Raw genomic sequence first — 22,281 nt, forward strand, 5'->3', positions numbered from 1 at the left:
CTCCTTGTCTTCCTCCCCCTCTCCATTGCTATTGCAGGGTCTCACCTTTTGCATCATTGCTACTTCCTTCTACCACCAAGACTCAGTTGGCAAAAATGTAACAAGGGGAGGGGCATTGAGGTAGGGTGCGGAGCCCTTCCCATTCCCAACCTTCATTTTCTTTGGGACTTGGGAGATTTGTTTTATTTCTTTAAAGTAGCACCAGAAATCTCTCTCCTCCCTGCCCTGCTCTACCCAGGAAGGTACCTGTGAACAAAAGTTTACCCATCTCATCTTAGGTCCCCAGTTCTCTGCCTAACTCAGAGATCAGTGCACCCTCTAGGGATCAAACCCTAGCTCCTGTGTCACTCGTGTTGAAGATCCTGTTCTTTGGAGACCCTTACCTTCTCTTCTACTCCTTCAACTTGCTCAGTGAGAAAGGGGTGGCAGTGTGTCACTGCCCTGCTGAGAAAACATACCTACACAGGGCCCCATTATCAGCCCCCCAAGCCTGGCTGGTCTGGCCTCTCCCGCCCTGCTTCATTTTAATAAATTAAACATTTACCCATAACAGTCAGCTGCCACCACCTATGAGGCCCCTAAGTCTCCTCCCGGGTCAGCAGAGGCAAGGAAAGAGGCAACTTTGAACTAACTCTCTGGACTCCTCTCCTTATTAAACCACCCAAATACTGAAGCTATTAAAGACAGAAGAATATTTTATTCAAATCAGGGTGACCCCCCCCCTTTCACCCTCACCCTCTTCTCTAGGGCAGCACTTTAACTCTTTCAAACCTGATAGTCTTGGTGAGCCAATTTGCATAGTCGGCTCCCCAGCCAATCCCACTCAAGAAGGCAGCCTTAATTTGCATCAGGTAATCAGACAGTTGGCAGTCTGGATGTCTGAGGTCTGGAGATGATCAGAATGAGGGGAAAGGCTGGACTTCTGCCTCAGGAAAAGAGGGGAGAAAGCCTATGTTTTTAAAGGGCAGTGATTGTGTGTGGCTCTGGCAGAGATTTACACCTGCTGGGTGTTGTAACTGAGGTACCAAGCACGATGGGAAGAAGGGGAGTCAAGAACACTCCTGGAGTCAGTGGTGGGGGGGGACTAAGACGACCCTAGGAGTTCTATGAGACCTGTCGATTGAATGAGAACTCCTTGGTAAATACTTGGTGCTCCATGAAGCCCTCCCCAGACATTGGGGATGCACTTAGTGGAGACCCTGCAACCATATGGACCTCCTGGGCATTGCACCTGGACATTTCTTGAGCCTGACTTCAGTCCTTCCTGCTTCGATTTCAAGCTGTACTGTCTGCCATGCATGAGCATGCAGAACGATCAGTGTGAGACACCTGAACTTATCTGCAAAGGGCCTCTGTGGTTGCTCACTTCTGCTCCAACGGAGAAGTGGGCTTCACTTTTTCCCCCACCTCTGCAGTGCTGGTGATCCCTGGAACCTGGGCATTGCCCAACATAGACCTGAGCTCATACTGCACTGCGGGGATTCTTCAACAGGGTTGAGAAAACCCCACAATCAGAGACTGCCTGGAAGGCACAGGGTGGAAGTTCTCTCCCTTTGCTGGTTTTAACCTGCTTCAGTAGAGCTGGGAGTCAGAGCAGGAATCTGGGCGTCAGACAAATCTGGGTTTAATCCCTGGCCCATCACTCATTAGCTGGGGGACTCTAGATACATATGTGAATGACAATTTTCTCATCTAAATAAAAAAAGGGGGATAATGAAAAATACCTCCCAGGGTTACTGTGAGAATTAAATGAAATAATGAATAAAAACAAAGTAAGCACCTAATAAAAACACTAATCCAACAGACACTGACTTTGCCCTTCCTCTCTGGCCTCCTTGTCCTGCCCCTCTCTCAGCCTCCTTCCCATTATTAGAAACAGCTTTGGTTTTCTGTCTTGGCAACTTTGTAACTTGTTCTTGACCTAAGGATCATTAACATTCTCCAAATTCTGCCTTCATAGGAGAAGTGTTCAAGGGGACAGGGAAAGGTTGAGAGGCAGGGAAGCCGGGGTGATGATCAGAGTCTCTGAATCAACTTATTTCAAACTCCTGCCTTTAAAAGGAAACTCTTTGAGCTAAGCCAGAATATTATACTTGTAACCCAAACTCTTCCAACACCCATTCCCTACATCACTTTTAAGTATACCCAGAGCCTTTCTCATTCATCTTTTAAGTTAGCTTGAACTTTAGTTTTTATGTCTAAAGGTCAGTTTTGAAGGCATCAGAAGACCCTCCACTCTGCCAGGGCTCTGCAACATCATAGTACTTTAGGCTTGGACAGGGATTTGAGTCTGCTTGGAGGGACAAGGCAAGATGACCTGTAAAACCTCTCCTTCAGTCCCATAGGATGCTAAGATACCCAGAACCTGTTCTTGTTGGGTAGGAGGCTGAGGCTGATGGGTGGGACAAGCGCTTGGGTCTCAGCCTAAAAATGGGCCAACACCGAAACTCGCTGGGACGCTTAACCCTTCACCTGTTGAACAGCACTTGCCAGGAGGCAGTGAGAGAGGTGTGGGGTGGGGCCAGGATTCTCTGTGTTCTTATCTCAGCCCTACTGAGTAGGCTCCTTGCCATCACTCCCTTCCCTGGGGAGGCTCAGCTGTGCTGTGTAAGAGCCCAGACCCTCATCTGCCTTAGCCAGCACCATCATGCCCTAAAGCTGTCCTAGACCTCCCTGAGCTGTGGCCTTGAAGGAGAAGCCCCTCCTTAAAATCTGTGAATGGGAAGGAAAGCCCCAGAGGCATTCTTCCCCCAGGTTGCTGGCTGTTAACAGGCTGAGTGACCACAGTGCCCAGAAAACCTCCTGGGACAAGGTTACTCTAGGAAAGCAGAAGCCCAACATGTCTCACTTGGTACCCATTTTCATGTCATTGGAAAGGACTGAATCTTCTACCTGGATCCTCCCTCATAAGCTGTTGGGAGTGCTTCTACCAGGGAAATTTTAAGGAACCTGCCAGTCCCACTTCTGAGCTAGCCAAAGCCCCAACTCTCCCCTGGAGGAGATTCCTTCTCTATTCTTTTCTCTCCCATAATCAGGCCATATGACCCACATGTCATTCCTGAGTTCTAACTGACTTTGAGATGCTCAACCCCTCTTTCCCAACCCTGATGGTGAATAGCTCACAGACAGAAGCGCAGAAACAGACACACACCCTGGAGCTAACCAGGTATTCCCCCTCTGCTGGATTCGAACCATTTCTCCCTGTCCTTCCCTCCATAGCTGACTGACTGGTCTCACAGCCTGTTTTTGGCCTAAGAGTGGGGTGCCCCTCCTTGGCTGGGAGCCCCTGTGTCTGGTGGCCTCTTGCCTACTCAGGTCTTAGTGTTCCTATATGAGAGATAGTTTGTAAAGTACAAAGTGCTAAAGCTCCAAGCAAACCTGAGTCATGGCTTGCACACAGGTTATCAGAGAAAGAAGACGGCACTGACTCAGGGGCTACAGACCTAGTGGAGCTGTGTGAACCAACCAGGGGGCAGGCTATGCCCTCGACTGTGTGCTCTTATTCTGCTTCCTTCCCTCATCTAAAATGTCCTAGTAAATCAATCAAGGAGGAGGTCCCAGGCCCCAGGACTAGCAATTCACAGGGGAAGTCCTTTTTATCAAGGATCACCAGGATACTGGATCATTATGGTGGGAAAAACATGGTACTCGAGAGAGACTAACTTTCTACAAAGAGAATCCTAAAGAACCTTAGAGAGGGGCCCATAATATGACAATGCATAGAGGGAAGAGGGACCCCCACATGCACAGCAGGGCCCATTCAGAAAGGCCCTACAAAGATGACCTTGAACTGAAAAATCCACCAAGAAAACCCAATCAAAAACTGCACAGAAAGTTTCAAATTGAGGGACCCATTGGAGGTGCCCTGAAGGGAAACTAGATAGCTCAGAAGAGCCAAGACTAAGAACTATTACAGCGTGGCCCAACAGCCCTGAGGGGAGATGGACTGAAAAATGAGCAGCAAGTGACCATAGAGAGATGAACCTGCCCCAAGGTGGAGGACGTCTTTGTGCCTGGCATCCTGGCCATCAGGAGAAGGGGGTGAAGCTGTTGTCTGGGAAGCTTCAGCCCAGAGCTGGCTCCAGGGGAAGCCATGGGGGCTTGGGCCTCTCTTCCACCTCACTTCCTCTCCCGCCATCCACTAGACACTCTTAACCCCTAGGCTGCTTCCCTACCAGGTCCCAGCTGTCCCACCTCCTCCCATTTCCCCAGAGCAGGAGCTTCCAGTAGATGAGGAGGTGGAAAACCCCCAGGAATTCTCTGATCTTGGTCCTGAAGAACTCCCCACCAGCTCCAGGGGCCCACCTTTGTAGGAGTCTTATTCCTATTTGAACCCTGGCCTTCTCAGCAGGAAGCAGAAGAAGGAAAAACAGCTGTCTAGGGGATCTGCTCCAGGCACCCCCCACCCCCGAGGTCGAAACCACAGGGTCTGGAAACAGACTTTCCTCAGATACTGGATGACACCCAGCTGGATGGTTCCTTCAGTCTCACCTAGGCCTTCCTGGCACGTCCTGGGGAGCCACTGAATATCAACCCTCTCTGCCAGCCAGCCTTTCACTCAGGCCTGCTGGGAAACAGTGCTTGAGGAAGTGAGCTCCCCAGCTCCCCTGAGTATCCACTGCCACTTGTTTTCAGGATTGGTAGGACCCAGAAAGGGCCTTCAGCCTGCTCTTTTCCTTAGGGTGGGTCAGGAGTTGCCTCCTCCTCCTCCTCACAATTCTTCGAGAAAGGAGTGCAAGCAAAAAACGAAACCCTTAGCAACCTTGAAATTCTAAATAAAGATCACTTGGTCCTGGCCACTTTGAGACAAGGTGCTGAGTTTGAAGTGACCAAGCCAAGTACAGATTTCTCCCACAACCCCTACCCCCCACCTCCAGTACTGGGGACAGAACCCATGGGCACTTTACCACTGAGCTACATCCACAGTCCTTTCTTTTTATTGTATTTTATTTTGAGATAGGGTCTCACTAAGTTGCCAAGGTGGGTCTCGAACTGGTGATCCTCCTGCCACACTCTCCGTAGTCACTGAGATTACAGGTATGCACCACAGCACCTGGCAAGTCAGATAGTTTTCTTCACTTTGTTATTTGCTCACCGCTCACCCTCACCCTCAACCTCACCCCCAAGCCCAACCCACTGTCCCAGCATAGCTGTGGAATAGGGATCAGCGGGGTAAATGGAGGGATCATGGTTCACTCTATGCCCATGTTCATTCACTCAGGGAAAATGGACTCCTGGCAATGGTTTTCCACGTCCTGCGTGCCCAGCCTCAGGAAAGGAGGTCATGGGACATGGGACCCAGAGGATGTAAATGTCACCACCCCCTCTGGCACACAGGCCCATCATGCACCTAGCCTAGAGCACAGCAAAGACCTGCAGAGCATGTGAGTGGGCACACCTCCCACACTTGCAGACACACCTGGAATGCATGTGCAAGTATTTTCAGTCCCTACAACATTCCACTTCTAGGGTCTGCTCCACCACGTCTTCCAGGACACATGGGGACAGGTAAATATTCCTCTGAGACACACACACAGATACATGCTTGCACAAGCCCTAATCAATACGCGTGCAGTATGGCACATGCCCCCAGGTGTGCCTCTATAATTGCCCCACCCCACCCACTTCTTCTAAGCCTCCCCCAACAAATGCCCACTTTGCCTCCATTTCACATAGGTGCCCGGACACCAAAGGTGTAGCATGTGGATACACGTATTTTCTTCACGTATACACTCCCAGGTCCACACCCCTGGCTGAGGGAGCGAACCACCCATCTCCTGCCACATCATGGGACTATAGCAATTCAGCACACCCAAGTCCCTTGCAATGCCGGCTCCCCAGGTCTGGGGCTTCACGAGTGCCCCACGCCCTCACCCTCTTTCTTTTCCAAGGTTCCTTATCCCAGACTTATTCCCTTTAGTTCCCCAGACAGCAACCCACTCCCGCCCCAAGACGACCCGCTATCCACACTGCCCTCTCCTGGCCGCTGGGGAATAAGTCCCCCTCCCGCCCCCGTCGCCCCCTGGTGTCCCTCTCCTTCACCCCTTTCCGCGCGCAGTGACACCTGTCAGAACTCCCTCCGCCCCTCACCTGGGTGCGCGGACTCCAGATTCACCATCCTGCCCCAGGCGGGGCCAAAGCCAGTGCCTCCCCAGGCCCCTCGCGTCTGCCCCAGCCGGGCTCCTTGGGAAGCCAGGGTCTCCTTCCTCCCGCCCCCGGCCGCCGCTGCCGCGGGAGCCGCTGCCGGAGCCGTCGCCACAGCCGTCGCGCGCTCCGCTGCTCCGGCCCGACCAGCACTCGGCGCGGCCTGGATTGCCACACTCCCCAGGTGAGCACGCGGCGCGGGGCGGGGGCCGCTGGCCACGCCCCCTGGCAGGGCCCCCGCGCCTGGCCTTGGGCCTATGCAAAGCAGCATTTGCATACGGGGGAGCTGGGGGCCTGGCGAGGGGGTCTGGGTGCTGCCGGGGCGGGTCCGACCCTGCAGAACACCTGTCTGCCCGGACCCGGCTTGGCGGCCCCTCCCCACCACACCCGCAGCGGTCCAGCGCGCCCTTTTTAGGAACTCTGCCGGGGTATCCAGCCGGGCCTGAGCTTCTGTCTGGACAGGCTCCCAAAGAGTAAGCCTGCGAGGAACCTGGAGTGTTTGGAGAAGCCTTGCGGGTGTTCTGGAAAGAATCTGGTGTTGGAATCCTTCCTTTCAAGCGCTTCCCAGCTGTGCGGTATGGGACAGGCTCTTCACCTCCCTGAACTTAGGTTACTCATTGGTAAAACCGGGCAGGGACAGAGCAAAATGGGCATCTATGTGGGTTAAGCAGGTGTCCAAGCTCACCTAGTCCCCAATGCTCTCGCTCAATATTGTGGGACTTGGATGGCCCCCAGCTTATTATCACATTTTCCAGTGGAGGACAACTGCCCCTTGCCTGCCATTCCCTGCCTCCAGGTTTCAGGTTGCTGTGATACTCTATGAGAAATGGATGTGGAGATTATATGCCAGTGCTGGGGGGTTGTGGTGACAGCCACTTTCCAAAGCTTGTGACTTGTCCAATGGTACAGGATTCCCCAGTAACAGAGTCTGGCTGGAATCAGGTCTCTGGACTCCCATTCTAGTCTCTTTGCAGCACCCATCATAAACTCATTGCCCAAGACCCCACCCATCCTCTTTCCTCCTCTCTTCAGGGGCCAATAAATGATTCCAAGGAAAAGGGACCACCTGCATGAAAGTTCAGAAAGACACGTGCAATCAGGAGGATAAGGCCCCGCCTTACTTTCCAGAGGACACCCTATCAACCTCCCATCACCTTACTGCCAAGGTCTATTTTCTGCTCACAGAGCAGGTCCTGGGCTTTTCTGCCTCTAGGCCTTGTTTACAACGTTCTTTTCTCCTGGAATGTACACCCTGATAATTCCTAATACAATACCGAGCATTTATTGCGCTTTCACTATGTGCCCCGCATGGTGCTGACCAACAGTTTAAGGCATCTTTGATACCTTTAGATCTCATTTAGTGCACATAACCAGTAAATTGTACCATTATTATTTCCATTACAGATGGAAAAAATGAGGTGTCAGAAGCTTGACTTCCCATGTTACGCAGTCAGTGTGGGAGCTCCTGACCTAAAAGCACTGCTGTCTACTCCGTCTGCCCACCATTCATATGTCCCCTCCTTTTAAAGTAGAAAGTGATCTGATCTTTTTCTGAATTACTAGGATATTTCAATGTTCTTAATAGCCTTTGTGGAGTGTTATGTGAGTCTCTCCTTAGGCTACCTCCTGGCTGTTCATTTTATTGCCCCTCTTCCAAGTACCTAGAACACTGTTGGGCACATACCAGGCATTAGAAGGTGTTTAGTGCCCAGCAGCTGAGGCAGAATGACAGCAAGTTTGAGGCCAGCCTGGGCAAGTTAGCGAGACTCTGTCCCAAAATAAAATAAAAAGGGCTGGGGATGTAGCTCCGTGGTAGAGCACACTTGGGTTCAATAGCCAACACTGCAAGAAAAATAAAATTTTGAAAGAGACAAAAGATGTTCAGTGGGTGTTGCCAGAGTCCTGGAGGAACAGGAAATGCTTAAGTGCTTCTGCATAGCGCCAGTCTTGTCCACCTCTCCTGTCCTGGAAAGAAGAGAGGGATCTTCTTTTTGTTCCTTCTGGTTCTTATTAGGGGAAGAGATCAGCAAAGACTTCTTGGAGGCTCAAGTGACCCCAGGGGTCCCTGTAAGGACACTCTTAGCCTTTGTCCCTTCCTTCCCTCCCCACTATCCTCCTTTCCCTCCCCTCCCCCACTTCATGTTTGGTCCCTTCCCTGAGGTCCATGTCTTATCTACAACTGCACTCACCTGCCATGGTCCTAGAAAAAGGCCTGCCTGAAGTTAATATACCCCAGTATACTTGTGATTTCCATATCTCTATTTGCATATCATTTGCATGGCTATGTGCACCTAGGGTCTAGTTTTCTGACACCCTATCTGGGACCTGTTGCACTTTTCCATGTGCAAAGTCACATATTTTTCTTCTTGAGTTTAGTTTTCCAGAAGCCAGAGAAGCTGGTATCTGATGATGTTCAAAGGTCTCTGGGGCTCCAGCAACCTGGAATTCTGAGGGGTGAGAATAAGGGGAGATAGAGTTCTTGGGGAGGGGGACACTGAGAAAGAGATAGGCACTTGCAAGTCTACAGTTGGAAGCAAACCTTTGGGTTTCAAACATGGGGCAGGGAGCTAGGAAGATGGGAGGGATGGGGTCAGGGTGGTGAGAGTGGCAGGTATTACCTCAGGTTCAGCCATTCACTCATGCATTTCAATAAATATTGGTTAAGTGCTTCCTACATGCCAAGAACTGTGCCACAATTGAACACGTGCTGTCTTTTTTAGTCAGCACAAATTTACAAGGAAAGTACGATCATTAGACCCCTTTTATAGACAAGGAAACTGAGGTTCAGGGAGGTTAACAGTGGATGGCAAGGTTGGGATTTAGAAGCAGACAGTGCTTTAATCTTGCCCTGCAGCTTCTGAGCCTTCCCTTCTCTTCCCTTCCTTTTATTATCATATAACTTGAAGAACCTAGATATCATCTGCCCCCCGTCTCACAGAACCTGAGGCCCAGAGCAAGAGGGACTTGCCCCAGGTCACAGACCTAGTGGAAGGCTGAACAGAGGACCACCTCTTTTTCCCTGCTTGTGCATTTCCTGGGTCTTGAAAGTCTGTGTGTGTGTGTGTGTGTGTGATGTGTGTGTGTATGGAGCCAGAGAGAGACAATTTCTATTCCCTCTTTCTCTGATTCGCTTAATAATCATTTTAATTAGATGAACTGAATTGCAAGTGTGAAAGACCCCTTATCCCCCCACTCCTCTTTCCCAGCACAGTAGTCTCCATGAAACCAGATTTTTGAGTTCTGGGCTGGTGGGGAAGCTGCCCCCCAGGCCTAATAACTTCAAGGAACTGTTAGCTCTGCAGAGGAAAAGCTGTGGGGAAGAGAGAGATAGGAGGCTGCCTGGAAGTTAAAAAGGAACAGAGGAAAGAAAGGGAAAAGAAGCAAAGACAGGAAATTTCAGTGCCTTTGGACATCAAAAGAGTGATATGCAAATGAAATGCAAATACAGTGCAAATTACTGCTCCCTCCTTAACCCCACCCTCTCTCAACAGCTGGAGGAGTTTTTCAGAGAGTAGCCAAAGTTTTACACAGGGACACAGTAGTTCTGAAATGGTGATCCACTCTGATCCCTATCCAGGTCCTCTGGGACCTTCTGGTGTGACATCTGACCCTACTGTGGGGGAGTTACAAACTCCCCCCAGGCTTTATTTCCCCTTGAGCATAGGATCAGCTTCTTTTGTTTCAAGGCCAAAAGAATGTAAGAGCTGGGGTTCCCCTTCCCACCACGAGGGCTGGAAATGACCTTAACCTGGAGAGTATGATGGCAGAAGGGAGATGGCCATGGCCCTGTTTCTCCCTCTGTGGACAAAAGTGGCCATCTGGTCTGCAGGCCTGCTCACACTCCCATTTCCTGTCATGTCGGCTGGATTGAGTTGTCAGGGCTGGGAGAGGGAGGAGAAAGAGGAGTCCTGGAAGGCCACCAAGCAACAAGTACCTTCTAGCTTCTTCTATCTGCCAGATAGGCCATGCGGACCAGAGTGTGGGGATGCAGGGCTGGGGGGTCACTCCCTGCCTTTGGGCAATCAGAGCAAGTGGATCCAAGCTCAGACTTCCCTCCAAAAAGCAGATATAAAAAGGTAGAGGCCAGGAAGAACTTCCAGGTGTTTTGAATCATACCTGGAAACCTGATGGCATCAGCGCCAGGAGGCTTATTACAGAAGGTTGGCAAAGGGGTTAGTGCCAGGGTGACAAAATGAGAGGTGTTCTGGGAACCAGGATAAAGCGATTGCGTCTGGGGAGTGGACAGAAAAGTATGCGGGAGTCAGGATACAGAGCTATTCCCTGTTCTGATGTCCCTGGTGCTGAGACCCCACCTCTCTGCATCTCCATGCCAGTACCTGGCCTTCACCCATGGCCATTTTGCCCTTGAAGTTTTGGAATAATAGGTGAAAATAATATGGCTCTGTTTTCCAGTCAACATTATTATTATTATTATTATTATTATTATTATTTTACCTTGAATTCAGCATTGAGCCTGAGCTAGACCTTCCTAATTGCACCTTCAGCAGAGCCCTTTCCTGGCTCTCAGCCCACTTCAGGCCAGGTAGGCCTCCTCAGGTTTCTGTCCATCTGCACGTTCAGCGCAAGTCTAGGCCCAGCGCGCCCTCTGGTGGCAATCCATTCATGTGATCCTGACTTTTTGCACCCCTACCTATAAAGCTGGAGAGGTCTCCACCCAGGAATGCACCTGTGGCTGGGGGAACCCTAGGTGAGGACCCCAGGTTCAGGCAAGCAGGAGATATTGACTTCTATATTCAGATCACTGTATGGTCTCCAGTCCCTGCTGCCCACCAGAGGCTGGGCCTCCACAGAACCCCGCTGGTATCAGTAGGCTTGGTTCGGCTTAGTTGACACAGAGACAGGAGCCCCCAGCTGTCTGTCCTGTAACTGGACACCTCTGCCATTAACATGTCATACCTCTCCACTGCCCTTGAGCTGCTGGGCTGCATGCCTGCCCTGCACCCACACACAAAGGGGATCAGCAGCCATTTATTCATCCATCCAAAGTTGAACTGAGTACACACTAGAGCTAGGAGCAGGGAATGTAATGAAAATTGCCCCTGCCCCCGGGAAGATCCATCTGTTGGTACTTGTGGGCCAGTGAGCACATCCCTCATTCTTTGACACCTCCCCTACTGGGAAGTGGAGGGTGCTAGGGGGACCTGCTGTGGCGCAAACCTTGTCCAAATCTGGTGGTGGGCATCAGGAAGGGCTTTCTGGAGGAAGAAACATCTAAGCTGAGATCCTAGCTAAGAGGGGAGGGAGTGATACACACAAAGAGAGCCCCTGACACACCAGAGGGTGCATGGATGTCCGGGCACTACAGGGAAGGACTGTGTATGCGACGTGGAAAAGCAGGAATGGTGAGGTGGTGACAGTTCTGCAGGGAGGACCACGAACCTGCTGTGACTTGGACAGGTGGAGATAGTTCACTGATGCCACTACCAGCTGTCTGTGACACACATCACGGCCAATTGCAGCACAGCCTTGAGTCCCACATTGGGAAGTGTTGAGAGGAGGCTGTGACGGAGCCGGGAGAAGCAGGACGGAGGTGGAGAGGAACTTGGGTTTGAGGCATATTTAATGTTGTTCTTAAGATGGGAAAGAGTCCAATACTGTCAGGCAGGGCTGATGGAAAGGAGGTAGGAAAGAGAGAAGTAGAAGAGGAAGACGGGATGGTATTCCAGAGAAGTAGGTCCCCAAGTAAGGGGCTGGGATTCAGATCCTGAGGGTGGGGGAGAAGGGACACTTCTCCCATTACAGGAGAGACTTCTGGACAGGCCAGAGTGGATGAAGGTCAGAGAGAGGTGCAGTGTCCCAGCCTTCTGCTCTCTGTGATGAAGGAAAGAAGGGAGCTAGCCGAGCATGGTGGCATACACCTGTAATCCCAGCAATTTGGGAGGCTGAAGTAGGAAGATCATAAGTTCAAAACCAGCCTCAACAACTTAGTGAGGCCCTAAGCAATTTAGTGAGAACCTATATTAAAAAATAAAAAGGTATAGGGATGTGGCTCAATGGTCAAGTGCCCCTGGGTTCAATCCCTAGTTAAAAAAAAAAAAAAAGAAAAAAGAAAGAAGTGAGCTAAGAATAGATCATCATGTGAAGAGAGAGCACCTACAAATGGGAGAAAATCTTTTCTACCTGCAGCTCAGAGCATTAATCTCTGGGATATGTAAAGAACTCCAAAAATTTAACACACACACACACACATACATACAATCAAATAACGCAATCAATAAAACAGAAGAACTGAACAGGCACCTCACAGAAGGAGAAATGTGAATGGTCAACAAATACATGAAAAAATGTTCAACATATCTAGCAATTAGAGAACTGCAAATTAAAACTACACAGAGATTCCATCTCACTCCAGTCAGAATGACAATTATCAAGAATAGTAGCAACAATAAGTGTTGGTGAGGATGTGGGGAGAAAAGTACACTCATACATTGCTGGTGGAACTGCAAATTGGTGCAACCACTCTGGAAAGCAGTATGGAGGTTCCTCAGAAAATTTGGAATGAAACCATTTGACCCAGTTTATACCTGGTTTATTCCCTCAGCATATACCCAAAAGACATGGTCACATCAATGTTTATAGCAGCTCAATTAACAGTAGGTAATCTATGAAACCAACTTAGGTGCTCTTCAACACATGAAGGGATAAAGAAAATGTGGCATATATACACAATGGGCTATTACTCAGTCATAAAAAAGAATGACTTTTATGACTTTTGCTGGTAAATGGATGAAACTGGAGACTATTATACCATTATGATTTGGATATGAGGTGTCTCCCAAAAGCTCATGTATGAGACAATGCAAGAAGGTTCAGAGGAGAAATGATTGGGTTGTGAGAGTCAACCTAATCAGTAAATTAATCCCAAAGGGATTAACTGAGTGGTAACTAGAGGTAAGTAGGATGTGGCTGGAGGAAGTGGTTAATTGGGGGCGTGGGTATATATTTTGTATCTGGAGAGTGGAGACTCTCTCTCTGCTTTCTGATCACCATGATGTGAGCTGCTTCCCTCCTCCACCCTCTCCTGCCATGATCAGCTGCACCTCGAGCCATGAGAAATGGAGTCGGCCTTCTATGTACTAAGACCTCTGAAACCATGAGCCCTCAAATAAACTTTTCCTTCTCTACAATTGTTCTGGTCAAATCTTTTAGTCACAGCATTGAAATAACTGACAAAACACATGCTAAGTGAAATAAGCCAACCCCCCAAACCAAAGGATGAATGTTCTGTCTGATATGCAGATGCTGACACACAATAAATCAGGGCAGGGAAGAACAGAAGTTCATTGGATTAGACAAAGGGGAAGGAAGCGAAGGGAATGGATGGGAATAGGGAAAACTGTAGAATGAACTGAACATAACTTTCCTATGCTCATATCTGAATACACAACCAGTGAAACTCCATATCATGTACAACCACAAGAATGAGATCCTAATTAGAATCAGGGTGCAGTGGTGCCTGTAATCCCAGTGGCTTGGGAGGCTGAGGCAGGAGGATGGCGAGTTCAAAGCCAGCCTCAGCAAAAGCAAGGCACTAAGCAACTCAGTGAGACTCTGTCTCTAAATAAAATACAAAATAGGGCTGGGGATGGGGCTCAGTGGCTGAGTGTCCCTGAGTTCAATCCCCAGTACCACCCCCCCAAATAAGTTACACTCCGTGTAGGTATAATGTCAAAATACACTCTACTGTAACATATATCTAAAAAGAACAATTTTTTTTTTTTAAAGAATGGATCGGGCTGGGGATATAGCTTAGTTGGTAGAGTGCTTGCCTAGCATGCACAAAGCCTGGATTCAATCCCCAGCACCACCAAAATAATAATAATAATAATAATAATAATAATAATAATAATAATAATAATAAATGGATCATCACTCCATCCTGCCTCCTTCTGCTTAGGAATCAGGATCTTTCACAGCATGACATGCAGCAAGAGCCAGGGTCAAAGCAGCCAGGGTCAGTCAGTCAGGAGGATGTGGACATCACCCTGGAGGGCAGAGGCCACAGGCTGGTTCTGCTGGGCCTTGGTGCCTGGATGCTGAGGTGGCTCATGCCCCCCCCAGTCCCTTGATGGGCTTTGGTTCTTCAAGCTTTGGTTCTCCAGAGTGGCTTCTGCCCCCTTTTATGCCAGCCTCTTCTATTCCATGAAGACTGAGCAGAGGTCCCTAACTGTAGCCCTCATCGTTCCCCTTCCTAAGACCTCCCTTGGCTCATGAGATGCAGAGAGAGAAGCCTGGAGAAAACCCCAGGTAGGGCCCAGCCCAGCCCGGCCATGCTGCCAGGACTTCCAGATACTATTCTCATCCTCTCTGGTTCCAAGAGGCACCAGGGAGGTCTGGGCCTCCGTCTCCCTGGAGGGCACCTTCCCTCAAAAGAGAAGCAGACAGGAATCTTTTCCTGCTAACTTTGGTACCAGGGAAGCCTGGGTCCCTCTTCACCCCCACATAGCTAGTACTGGGAGCTGGTGCTCCCAAAGGGGGGTTTCTCATCCCCCCCATCAAACCCATGTCTCCCTCCCTTAGGTGAGCTGTGCTCTTGGAGGCTCTAGATGATCGATCTGATGACCTATATGATTTAGGAAGTGGCATAGAGAAAGATGGCCTGGGGTCAGATCCCAGCTTTGTCACTAGCTGTCTGACCTTGGGCAAGTCACACAACTTGTATAGGTGAGCCACACCTGTAAAATGTTCCAGAATCCCTGCCAGGAGCCAATGGGCTAATGCATATGAAGATACTTTGTAAGCCCTAAAGTGCCACAGAGAAATGACCACTGATTATATCACCTGTCCTGGGAATTTCCACATGGCTACAAAAGCCTCCTGAGGATAATGAGTACAGCCTCATCTCCTTGGGACTCAAATGGCTGACCATCTGTACCTGCTTTAACAAGTTCCTGTATGATTGTGATGAACACAAAAATGTGAGACTCTCCGCAGCAGACTTTTGGGTGGAATTCTAGGCACTGGGAGTGGGCCCAAGGCTGGGAGGGAGGTTTGCAATGCAATGGTGGGCTATTATTTGCCCCTGGAATGTGGCACCCTTGGGAGGTGTCTACTTTGTTGAGAATGAAGGTCAGCCTCAAACTCTTGGGAAATCCCTTAGTACTGGGGATTGAACCCAGGGGATGAGCTACACCCCCAGTCTATATATACAAATTTTAGTTGTTGTTGATGATGGACCTTTATTTTATTTATTTATTTTTATATAGTGCTAAGGGTGGAACCCAGTACCTCACATATGCTGGGCAAGCGCTCTACCACTGAGTTACATCCCATCCCCCGAGGCCTTCAAATCTTGAAAACAATTTAAAAAGATAAAAAGGTGTTTTGAAGGTGTATATCCTGCAGGCTCTACACATAGGGTGGAATGGGCCTTCTCCAAGTATCTCCTCTTCTACCTTGAGCATGGTTGGGGCTCAGGACTGAGGTCTCAGGTTGGGCAGAAGAAGGAAGGGAAAAAATGCTGTGTGCACCTCCCTCCATCAACCCTTGGGGAGGTTGCAGCAGGTCCTTGAATGCTTAGAAGGCGGCATGTCCCCCCAAGGCTACCTCCATGGACACTCCGCCTGACCACAGCCATGACAGCTTGGCTTCCACAGCAACACTCTCTTCTGCACACAGCCTGTTCTAGAGACGCAGGACCAGGTAGAGGGGAAAGCTCCACAAACCCCGCTTCCTCCCCAAGACCTTGAAGGAAGGATGGGTACCCTACATGCTCCCTCCTAAGGAGCTGGGTCTCCTGCAGGACCAATGAAACCCTCTTTCGTCAACTTGGCCAAACTGTTGTCATCTTTCACCCTCAACCTATACCCATCTCTTCCAAGAAGCCTTCTCCACTCAACACAGCCCATAAATCCCTCCTTCTGGCTGCCAGCACCGGCCCAGCACTTCCTGTGGCAGCCTTTTTATACTGGAAGATGCTGGGGAAGTGAAGAGCCTTCCATGTCTGCTTTGGTGGTCTCAGGTTCATGGATGAGGCAATGTCTGATCTTTTCACCAATAGTAGCCACATTAATAACAAAGGCTAAGGACACTCACTGAGTGATAGGCACTTGACGTGTATGAAGTCACTTTAAATCTTACAAATTAGGATTATGTTATAACTGAGGCACAGAGAGTAAAGTAACTTGACCCAAGATTGCACAGCAAATATGTAGCAAGGCCTTGTGTAGCAACTGCAGAGAGCAGTCAGGTCTTGTAGTTTCTATCCATATGGGGACATCTCTTTATCTGTTGAAGAGCACTTAGGTTGGTTCCCTTAATTTGAATGCTGGATGGCTTGTTTCAAAGTCTCCTTTTTTTTTCTTCTTCCCAATGCTGGGGGTGGAACTTAAGGCCTGGCACATTCTAGGCAAATGTATTACTACACTAAGCCAGACCTCAACCCCTTGTCTCTCAATCTCTTGAGTGCACAAGTTTTATTCTATCCTTCCCTGATACCACCCTCCCTCACACCTATCCCTTTCCCAAGTGATAGAGCATACAGTAGGTACTTTAGAAGGTGCTGTCCCCAGATGGGTCACTGATCATATAGGAGGACACTTCTGACACCAGGTGGCAGTAGTGGATAAAATTTCTCTTTGATCTCTGGGTCTAGTGTGTCAAGTAAAAATTTAAAACTTTTATTTATGGTACAAATGATAAATACTTTGTATTAAAAATCTGGAATTCAAGTTTTCCTTGTACTTCATACTCCCTCCCTGCTCCAGAACCTTACAAAAATATTTCTGTTTAGAGGGAGGAAGAGGGGATGCCCGCTCCAGGGGCAAAGTCCAGGTCTGGGGAAAGGCACATGTGGTCAGTGTCAGGGGTGGTAGGCGTCTGCTCAGCCCCACACCTGGCCTGGCCTTGTGAGAAAGAAGAATGCATGGGATCTGGCACAGGGGCTGTGACATGGGTCCCCAAGAGCACCTCTTTGGAGGTGCAGATCCTTTCATTGGTGGGGAATAGGAAAGTGTGGCAAGGCCAGCTCCTTCTAGTCATGAGTGGGGAGATGGGATAATAGGCAGAGACTCCTTTTAGGATCTAATCCTTTGAAGAGCTGAATTCTAGGCTGTCACATTTTGGTTGCTTGAAAGTGAACACTTCAAGGGAGATGAGGAGGGGAAGGGGGCAAGTGTGGAGAACTAGCTTTGTCTCTCCCTGCCTCCAAGGAAGGCACAGGGTGGGAGGGGGCTGCCTTCATGAATGACCCTGCTGTCCCACCCCTTTCACAGTCATGCAAGAGGCAGGCAGGCCGAGGCTTCAGGGCCAGAGTGGGGGAAGGGAACTTAAGGCCTTAGGTAGGGTTGCCACTTCCTTTGGTGGCAGGGCCCAGAGCAGCCCTGCTAGGGGTCCTCATCCCAGAGACACAGTTGCCTCTGGGGCACATAGAAGTCAAAGTTATAGTTCTTCTGGCAGCTTCGGATGCCACACTTGTACGGCGTGGGCCGCTCACGGCTGTGGCAGTACTTGAGCATGCAGGGGTACCAGGCCAGGCTCAGGCCATAGCGGCAGGTGCAGGACTTCCCACGGTCCCCCACCAGCCTGCAGCGAGGCAGTTCCATCTGTTCAGATGCCTTGGGTAGAGCCTCGAAGACAGAGCTGTCCACACCTGGGGGAGAAAGGCAAGGATGAGAGAGGGAGGAGGCATCCTAGCTGCAGGCTGCAGCCCACCCCCCAGCCTCTTTAGTCACCCCCTTCCCAACCTCCTTTGGGTGTATGGAGGTAAGTGGGAGGCACTGAGTCACAATCACCTTCATCTATTGAGTCCCAACTATGTGTCAGGGATTCTACATTCAGTACCTCTTTCCTTCACCCATGAGCTAAGCATTGTCACCCATCTCACAGATTAGAAAACTGGGACAGAGCCAGGCACGGTGGCACATGCCTATAATTCCAGTGGCTCAAGAGGCTGAGGCAGGAGGATTGCAAGTTCAAAGTCAGCCTCAGCAACTTAGTGAGACCCTATCTCCAGTAAAATATTAAAAAGGGCTGGGGATGTGGCTCCAATCCCTGGTACCAAAAAAAAAAAAAAAAGGGAGAGAGTCAGGTCTGTCTGACTTCAAATTTGTACTTGGCTTTAAAACACCACTGTACTGGAGTGTGTCAAAACAGAGGTGTTGGGGAGACTGGGGAGGAAATCAGGACAGCTTCAGCTTCTTAAGGGAGATGGTATCTGAGTAGGGCTAAGCAGGGAGGGGACAGCCCAAACCTGCCCATAGACGAGGAGATGGCAGGGGCTGGGCCAGGCTCTGCTCAGTGACTGTGGGAGGGACAGCTTCTGTGGGGTATTAGTGTCAGGCTTATACCTTAGTTTGGGGCACAGCACATGGGGAAGTGGTGAGCCAGGCATGGCTAGCCCTATGAGCATCTCTCAATCCAGTCCCGCCCAGGGAACAGCATGCATTTCTCTAGGCTCAGGAGGCTGGGTGGAGAGATCAGGGGCCAGGAGCTGGAATGGTGATGTTTTCCTGTTCCTCCCACATAGAGGACCTGAGGGCAGTCCTGGGAAGGGCACAGAGAGCTGGGCCAGTGTTGAATTCACACAGGGACAGCACAGAGCTGTGGGCAGGTCCCAGGGATCATGGGGAGAGATATCAAGAATCATGGGGGAGACACTGGCACCGGGGATGGTGCAAAACTGATTTCTGGGAGGCAGCAGCAGAGGCAGGCAAGGAAGAATGGGTGCCTGTGATCCCCTCTCATGATGGAAGGTCTGTGTCCCAAGGGCAGGGATATGGGGGAGAGTCGGAGAATCTCCCTCTGAAGGGTCTGGCAGTCCCTGTGTCCCTTCTGGAATGAGTCCCTTTCATCTGGATGACACTTACTGACAGCTACACAGGCACCACTTCTCTAGGAAGCCTTCCTGGACTGATCACAGCAAGGCTTAGAGGTTCCACCCCTGAATGTCCGGGCTCATTATTATGCACTCTGCCAGACTTAAAGCTTTGTCAATCTAGCCCCCTCCGCCAGCCCTGCCCAGGAAGCTCCTAGGAACAGGAATTAGGCATCTACATCTCTGACCCCAGGTTGACTCATCTCTGCAGGTGCTCAATAAACATCTCCTGAACAAATGAAGGAGCCCCTCAGTGAGGTGCCCCTTCGACCATCTGTGATGTCCCTCCACCCCCTTCTCTCTGCTGTGCTGCAGACAGGGCCCAGCAACTAACTGACCTTGTTCCAGCCAGAACCGGACATCCTCCTGGCGGGTGTAAATGGCATCTGCGGCCTCAGCACATACGTTGTGAAGATGGGGACTCAGCAGGCCACCCTGGCTGAAGTTCACGGCTATGTCCATGTGCAGCTGTTCCAGGCCCCGCATCTCCTCAGCCTGCCTCACTGCCCGTGGGTTTTTCTGTGTGTAGAGGACAGGAGCCACTCCTACCTGGCCTTGGAGTGCTCCCTGCCCAGATCTCCCATAATCCCTGAGAGCCCCGGCTGGCAGTCAAGGGGCACCCAGCTACACCCCTGAAACTGCAGAGGGCAGTGAGGTCTTGCAGCTTCTATCCAGAATGAACTGCTCTCCAGCTGACCGCTGGAGCCGGATGGCCTATTCTGTGGTGCTCCTGGGAGGTGGAGGTGGGCAGGCCAGTTGTCCCAGGGTAAATTATCTCTCAGGTCAGGTTTATTTATTTATTTATTTTTCTGCAGTGCTAGGGATGGAACCCAGTGCCTTGTACCCCTCTGCCACTAAGCTACACTCCAGCCCTTGTCATGTGCTAACCACACCCAGGGAGCTGAGTCTCTCTGGGAAGGGCAGGTGAAAGGGAGGGGAGGAAGTCATGGGGCAGGCCTGTTGGTAGGTCAGGCAGTTCAGATGAAGCCACCAGAGGACTGGGGTCTAGGGGGCCAGCAGCAGGTCAGCAGGTTGTAGGGCTGTGAAGGTCGTGCTGAGCACATGACAAGTATTTTCTCACTACATTCTCTCTTATAACTCATTCCCTTAATAAGAAAATTGAGGCTCTGAGGGTAAGGTAATGTGTCCAATGTCACCAGCTTAAGGGTATGGTGATACATACCTGTAATCGCATTGGGTCTAGAGGCTGAGGCAGGAAGATCCCAAGTTCATAGCCAGCTTTACCAACTTAGTGAGGCCCTAAGCAACTTACTGAGACCCTGTCTCTAAAAACATGGGGGTTCTGGGTCAGCAACTGGCCAGGGCAGTCCAGGGTGGTACTCACCTGCCGTAGCTTGGCCATGGCCTCACTGGGGATGATCTCATTGTGGTGCAGTCGGGTGACAAAACAGAGGGCCTGGAATTGACTCTGCCCCTTTTCCAGCTCCCCCAGGATCAGGGCCCGGAAGATCTTCACATCCTGAAGGGAAGAGCAGGAGGATGGGACACAGATAGAGAGAAGGGGAATCCATTCCAGCCTTCCATTCCAGCTCAAGCCCTGGAGAAAAGGGCACCTGGATACCCACAATAGACACCTTCCTTTTCTGCCTTAGGACTTCACCTTTCCCATTTAATCTCATGACTTAAAAGAAAGACCTCCATCCAAAGGTTCCAAAGCTTTCTGGGAAATTGACAAAGTGAACCCATCAGAAAGAATCCTTTAGCCAGGCCTGTTAGTGCACACCTATAACCCCAGAGGCTCAAGAGGCTAAGGCAGGAGGATTGCAAATTCAAAGCCAACCTCAGCAACTTAGTGAGACCTTGTCTCTAAATAAAATATTAAAAAGGGCCGGGATGTGGCTCAGTGGTTAAGTATCCCTAGGTTCAATCCCTGGTACCCCCCAAAAAAGCCAAACCCCCAAAACCAAAGAACCCTTTGACAGTATAGAGCTTCACCTTGAAGAAGACAGTACCTCTTTTTTTTTTTGTCTGTTTTCTTTTTTGCAATGCTGAGGATCAAACCCAGGGCCTTGTATGCAAGGGAAGTTCTCTACCACTGAGCTACATCCCCAGCCCAATAGCACCTCTTTTTGGCATCTGGTTTGTTCAGAGCTGAGGCTTCTACTGGGTGGAGCAGCTGCTACCACCTGACCAGGGCATCACAGGGAGGGACTGCGCTTTCACAAGTCAGATTCCAGAGCTTCTCTCTGACCTTATTCAGCAGGCTTGAGGACAGATCTCCAAATGGCCCTGGTGCTTCTGATTAGCCAGACTCCTGGCCACCCACCTCTCATTTTAGGGCTAGTGGGGACAGGGCTGTGTCAAGGGCAGGCTGCAGCTGTTGCTGCCTTCCCTTCCGGTCAGGGGGAGCTGGGATGGCTCACCTTTCCCTCCCCACTTCCCCTTTCCCTAGGGGGTACTAATGGCATGATCAGCAGGCCAAGAGCTCCTTCCTGTTACTGACTCACTGAGTGAATGGGGGCGCCTAGAAGGGGGTAGAGGAAAAAAGGTCCCTTTCCAATCTGGCTACTGCTGGAACCCTCTGCTCCACCCACCTGCACCCCTTACTCCCATCCCCCCATAGTTCTTAACCACTCTGTGCCTCAGTTAATTCTGCTCCCAGTGTGAAGTTAGCAAATCCCAGTAAAAGTGGTTTGTGTCTGTCAAGACCCTTCCTGCCATAGACACACCCTGGCTTCCATGACTGTTGGCTGAGAACCGCCCCCTCCCTGCACAGGCACTTATATACAGCCTTGGGCAGTCATTCATCTTTCAATGCTTGTGCCTGGGGCATCCCCTGCTGAGAGAGCCCCGATTCATTCAGTGCTTAATATACCCCTGCTAGAGTATAAGGGTTTTTGAGATCAGAGACCAAGTGTTCTCCTGGATGTAGACAGCAGGGGCCCACATTTCACCCCAAAGCTGCAATGTATTAGCTGGTACCCTAGGTTACCCCCGACTTCTCTAAGCTTCACTTGTGAAACAGGAAGAACACATTTGCCTGATAGGTTGTCACTTGGAAGCAGTAAGCGCTCAGCACGTGCTAGCTGTGGTTACTGTCACCACTGCAGTGACTGGTAAAGGCTGCAGATCGGAGGGGAGGGGGGATAGTAGGGGAAAGGAAAGGTATCAGAATACAACAGTCACTAATATGCCATTATGTAAAAATGTGAGTGTGTAACCGATGTGATTCTACAATTTGTATTTGGGGTAAAAATGGGAGTTCATAACCCAATTGAGTCAAATGTATGAAAGATGATATATCATGAGCTTTGTAATGTTTTGAACAACCAATAAAAAAA

The 22,281-nt window shown here is 50.2% G+C and overlaps 2 protein-coding genes across 4 annotated transcripts in view; both read right to left on the reverse strand.

Annotated features, from left to right (window-relative positions):
* Positions 1-6,280, reverse strand: part of Pou2f3 (POU class 2 homeobox 3) — an 80,195-nt gene extending 73,915 nt beyond the window's left edge. The window contains exon 1 of one of the 3 annotated variants that reach the window (XM_048795644.1): positions 6,091-6,279. In XM_048795644.1, the coding sequence (XP_048651601.1) occupies positions 6,091-6,118 (28 nt within the window). In that variant the 5' untranslated portion in view covers positions 6,119-6,279. Of the gene's footprint in view, positions 1-6,090 lie in introns of all 3 variants that reach the window. The other 2 variants (XM_048795645.1, XM_048795646.1) reach the window with 2 other exon arrangements.
* A 10,476-nt stretch (positions 6,281-16,756) lies between these two features.
* Positions 16,757-22,281, reverse strand: part of Oaf (out at first homolog) — a 16,538-nt gene continuing 11,013 nt past the window's right edge. Inside the window, exons 2-4 of the mRNA XM_015489729.2 lie at positions 20,325-20,459; positions 19,318-19,498; positions 16,757-17,755 (exon numbers count right to left, since the gene is read on the reverse strand). Of these exons, the coding sequence (XP_015345215.1) occupies positions 17,490-17,755; positions 19,318-19,498; positions 20,325-20,459 (582 nt within the window). The 3' untranslated portion in view covers positions 16,757-17,489. The remainder of the gene's footprint in view (positions 17,756-19,317; positions 19,499-20,324; positions 20,460-22,281) is intronic.

This window comes from Marmota marmota, unplaced genomic scaffold (assembly GCF_001458135.2).
Source record: "Marmota marmota marmota unplaced genomic scaffold, marMar, whole genome shotgun sequence".
NCBI classification, from domain to species: Eukaryota; Metazoa; Chordata; class Mammalia; order Rodentia; family Sciuridae; genus Marmota; species Marmota marmota.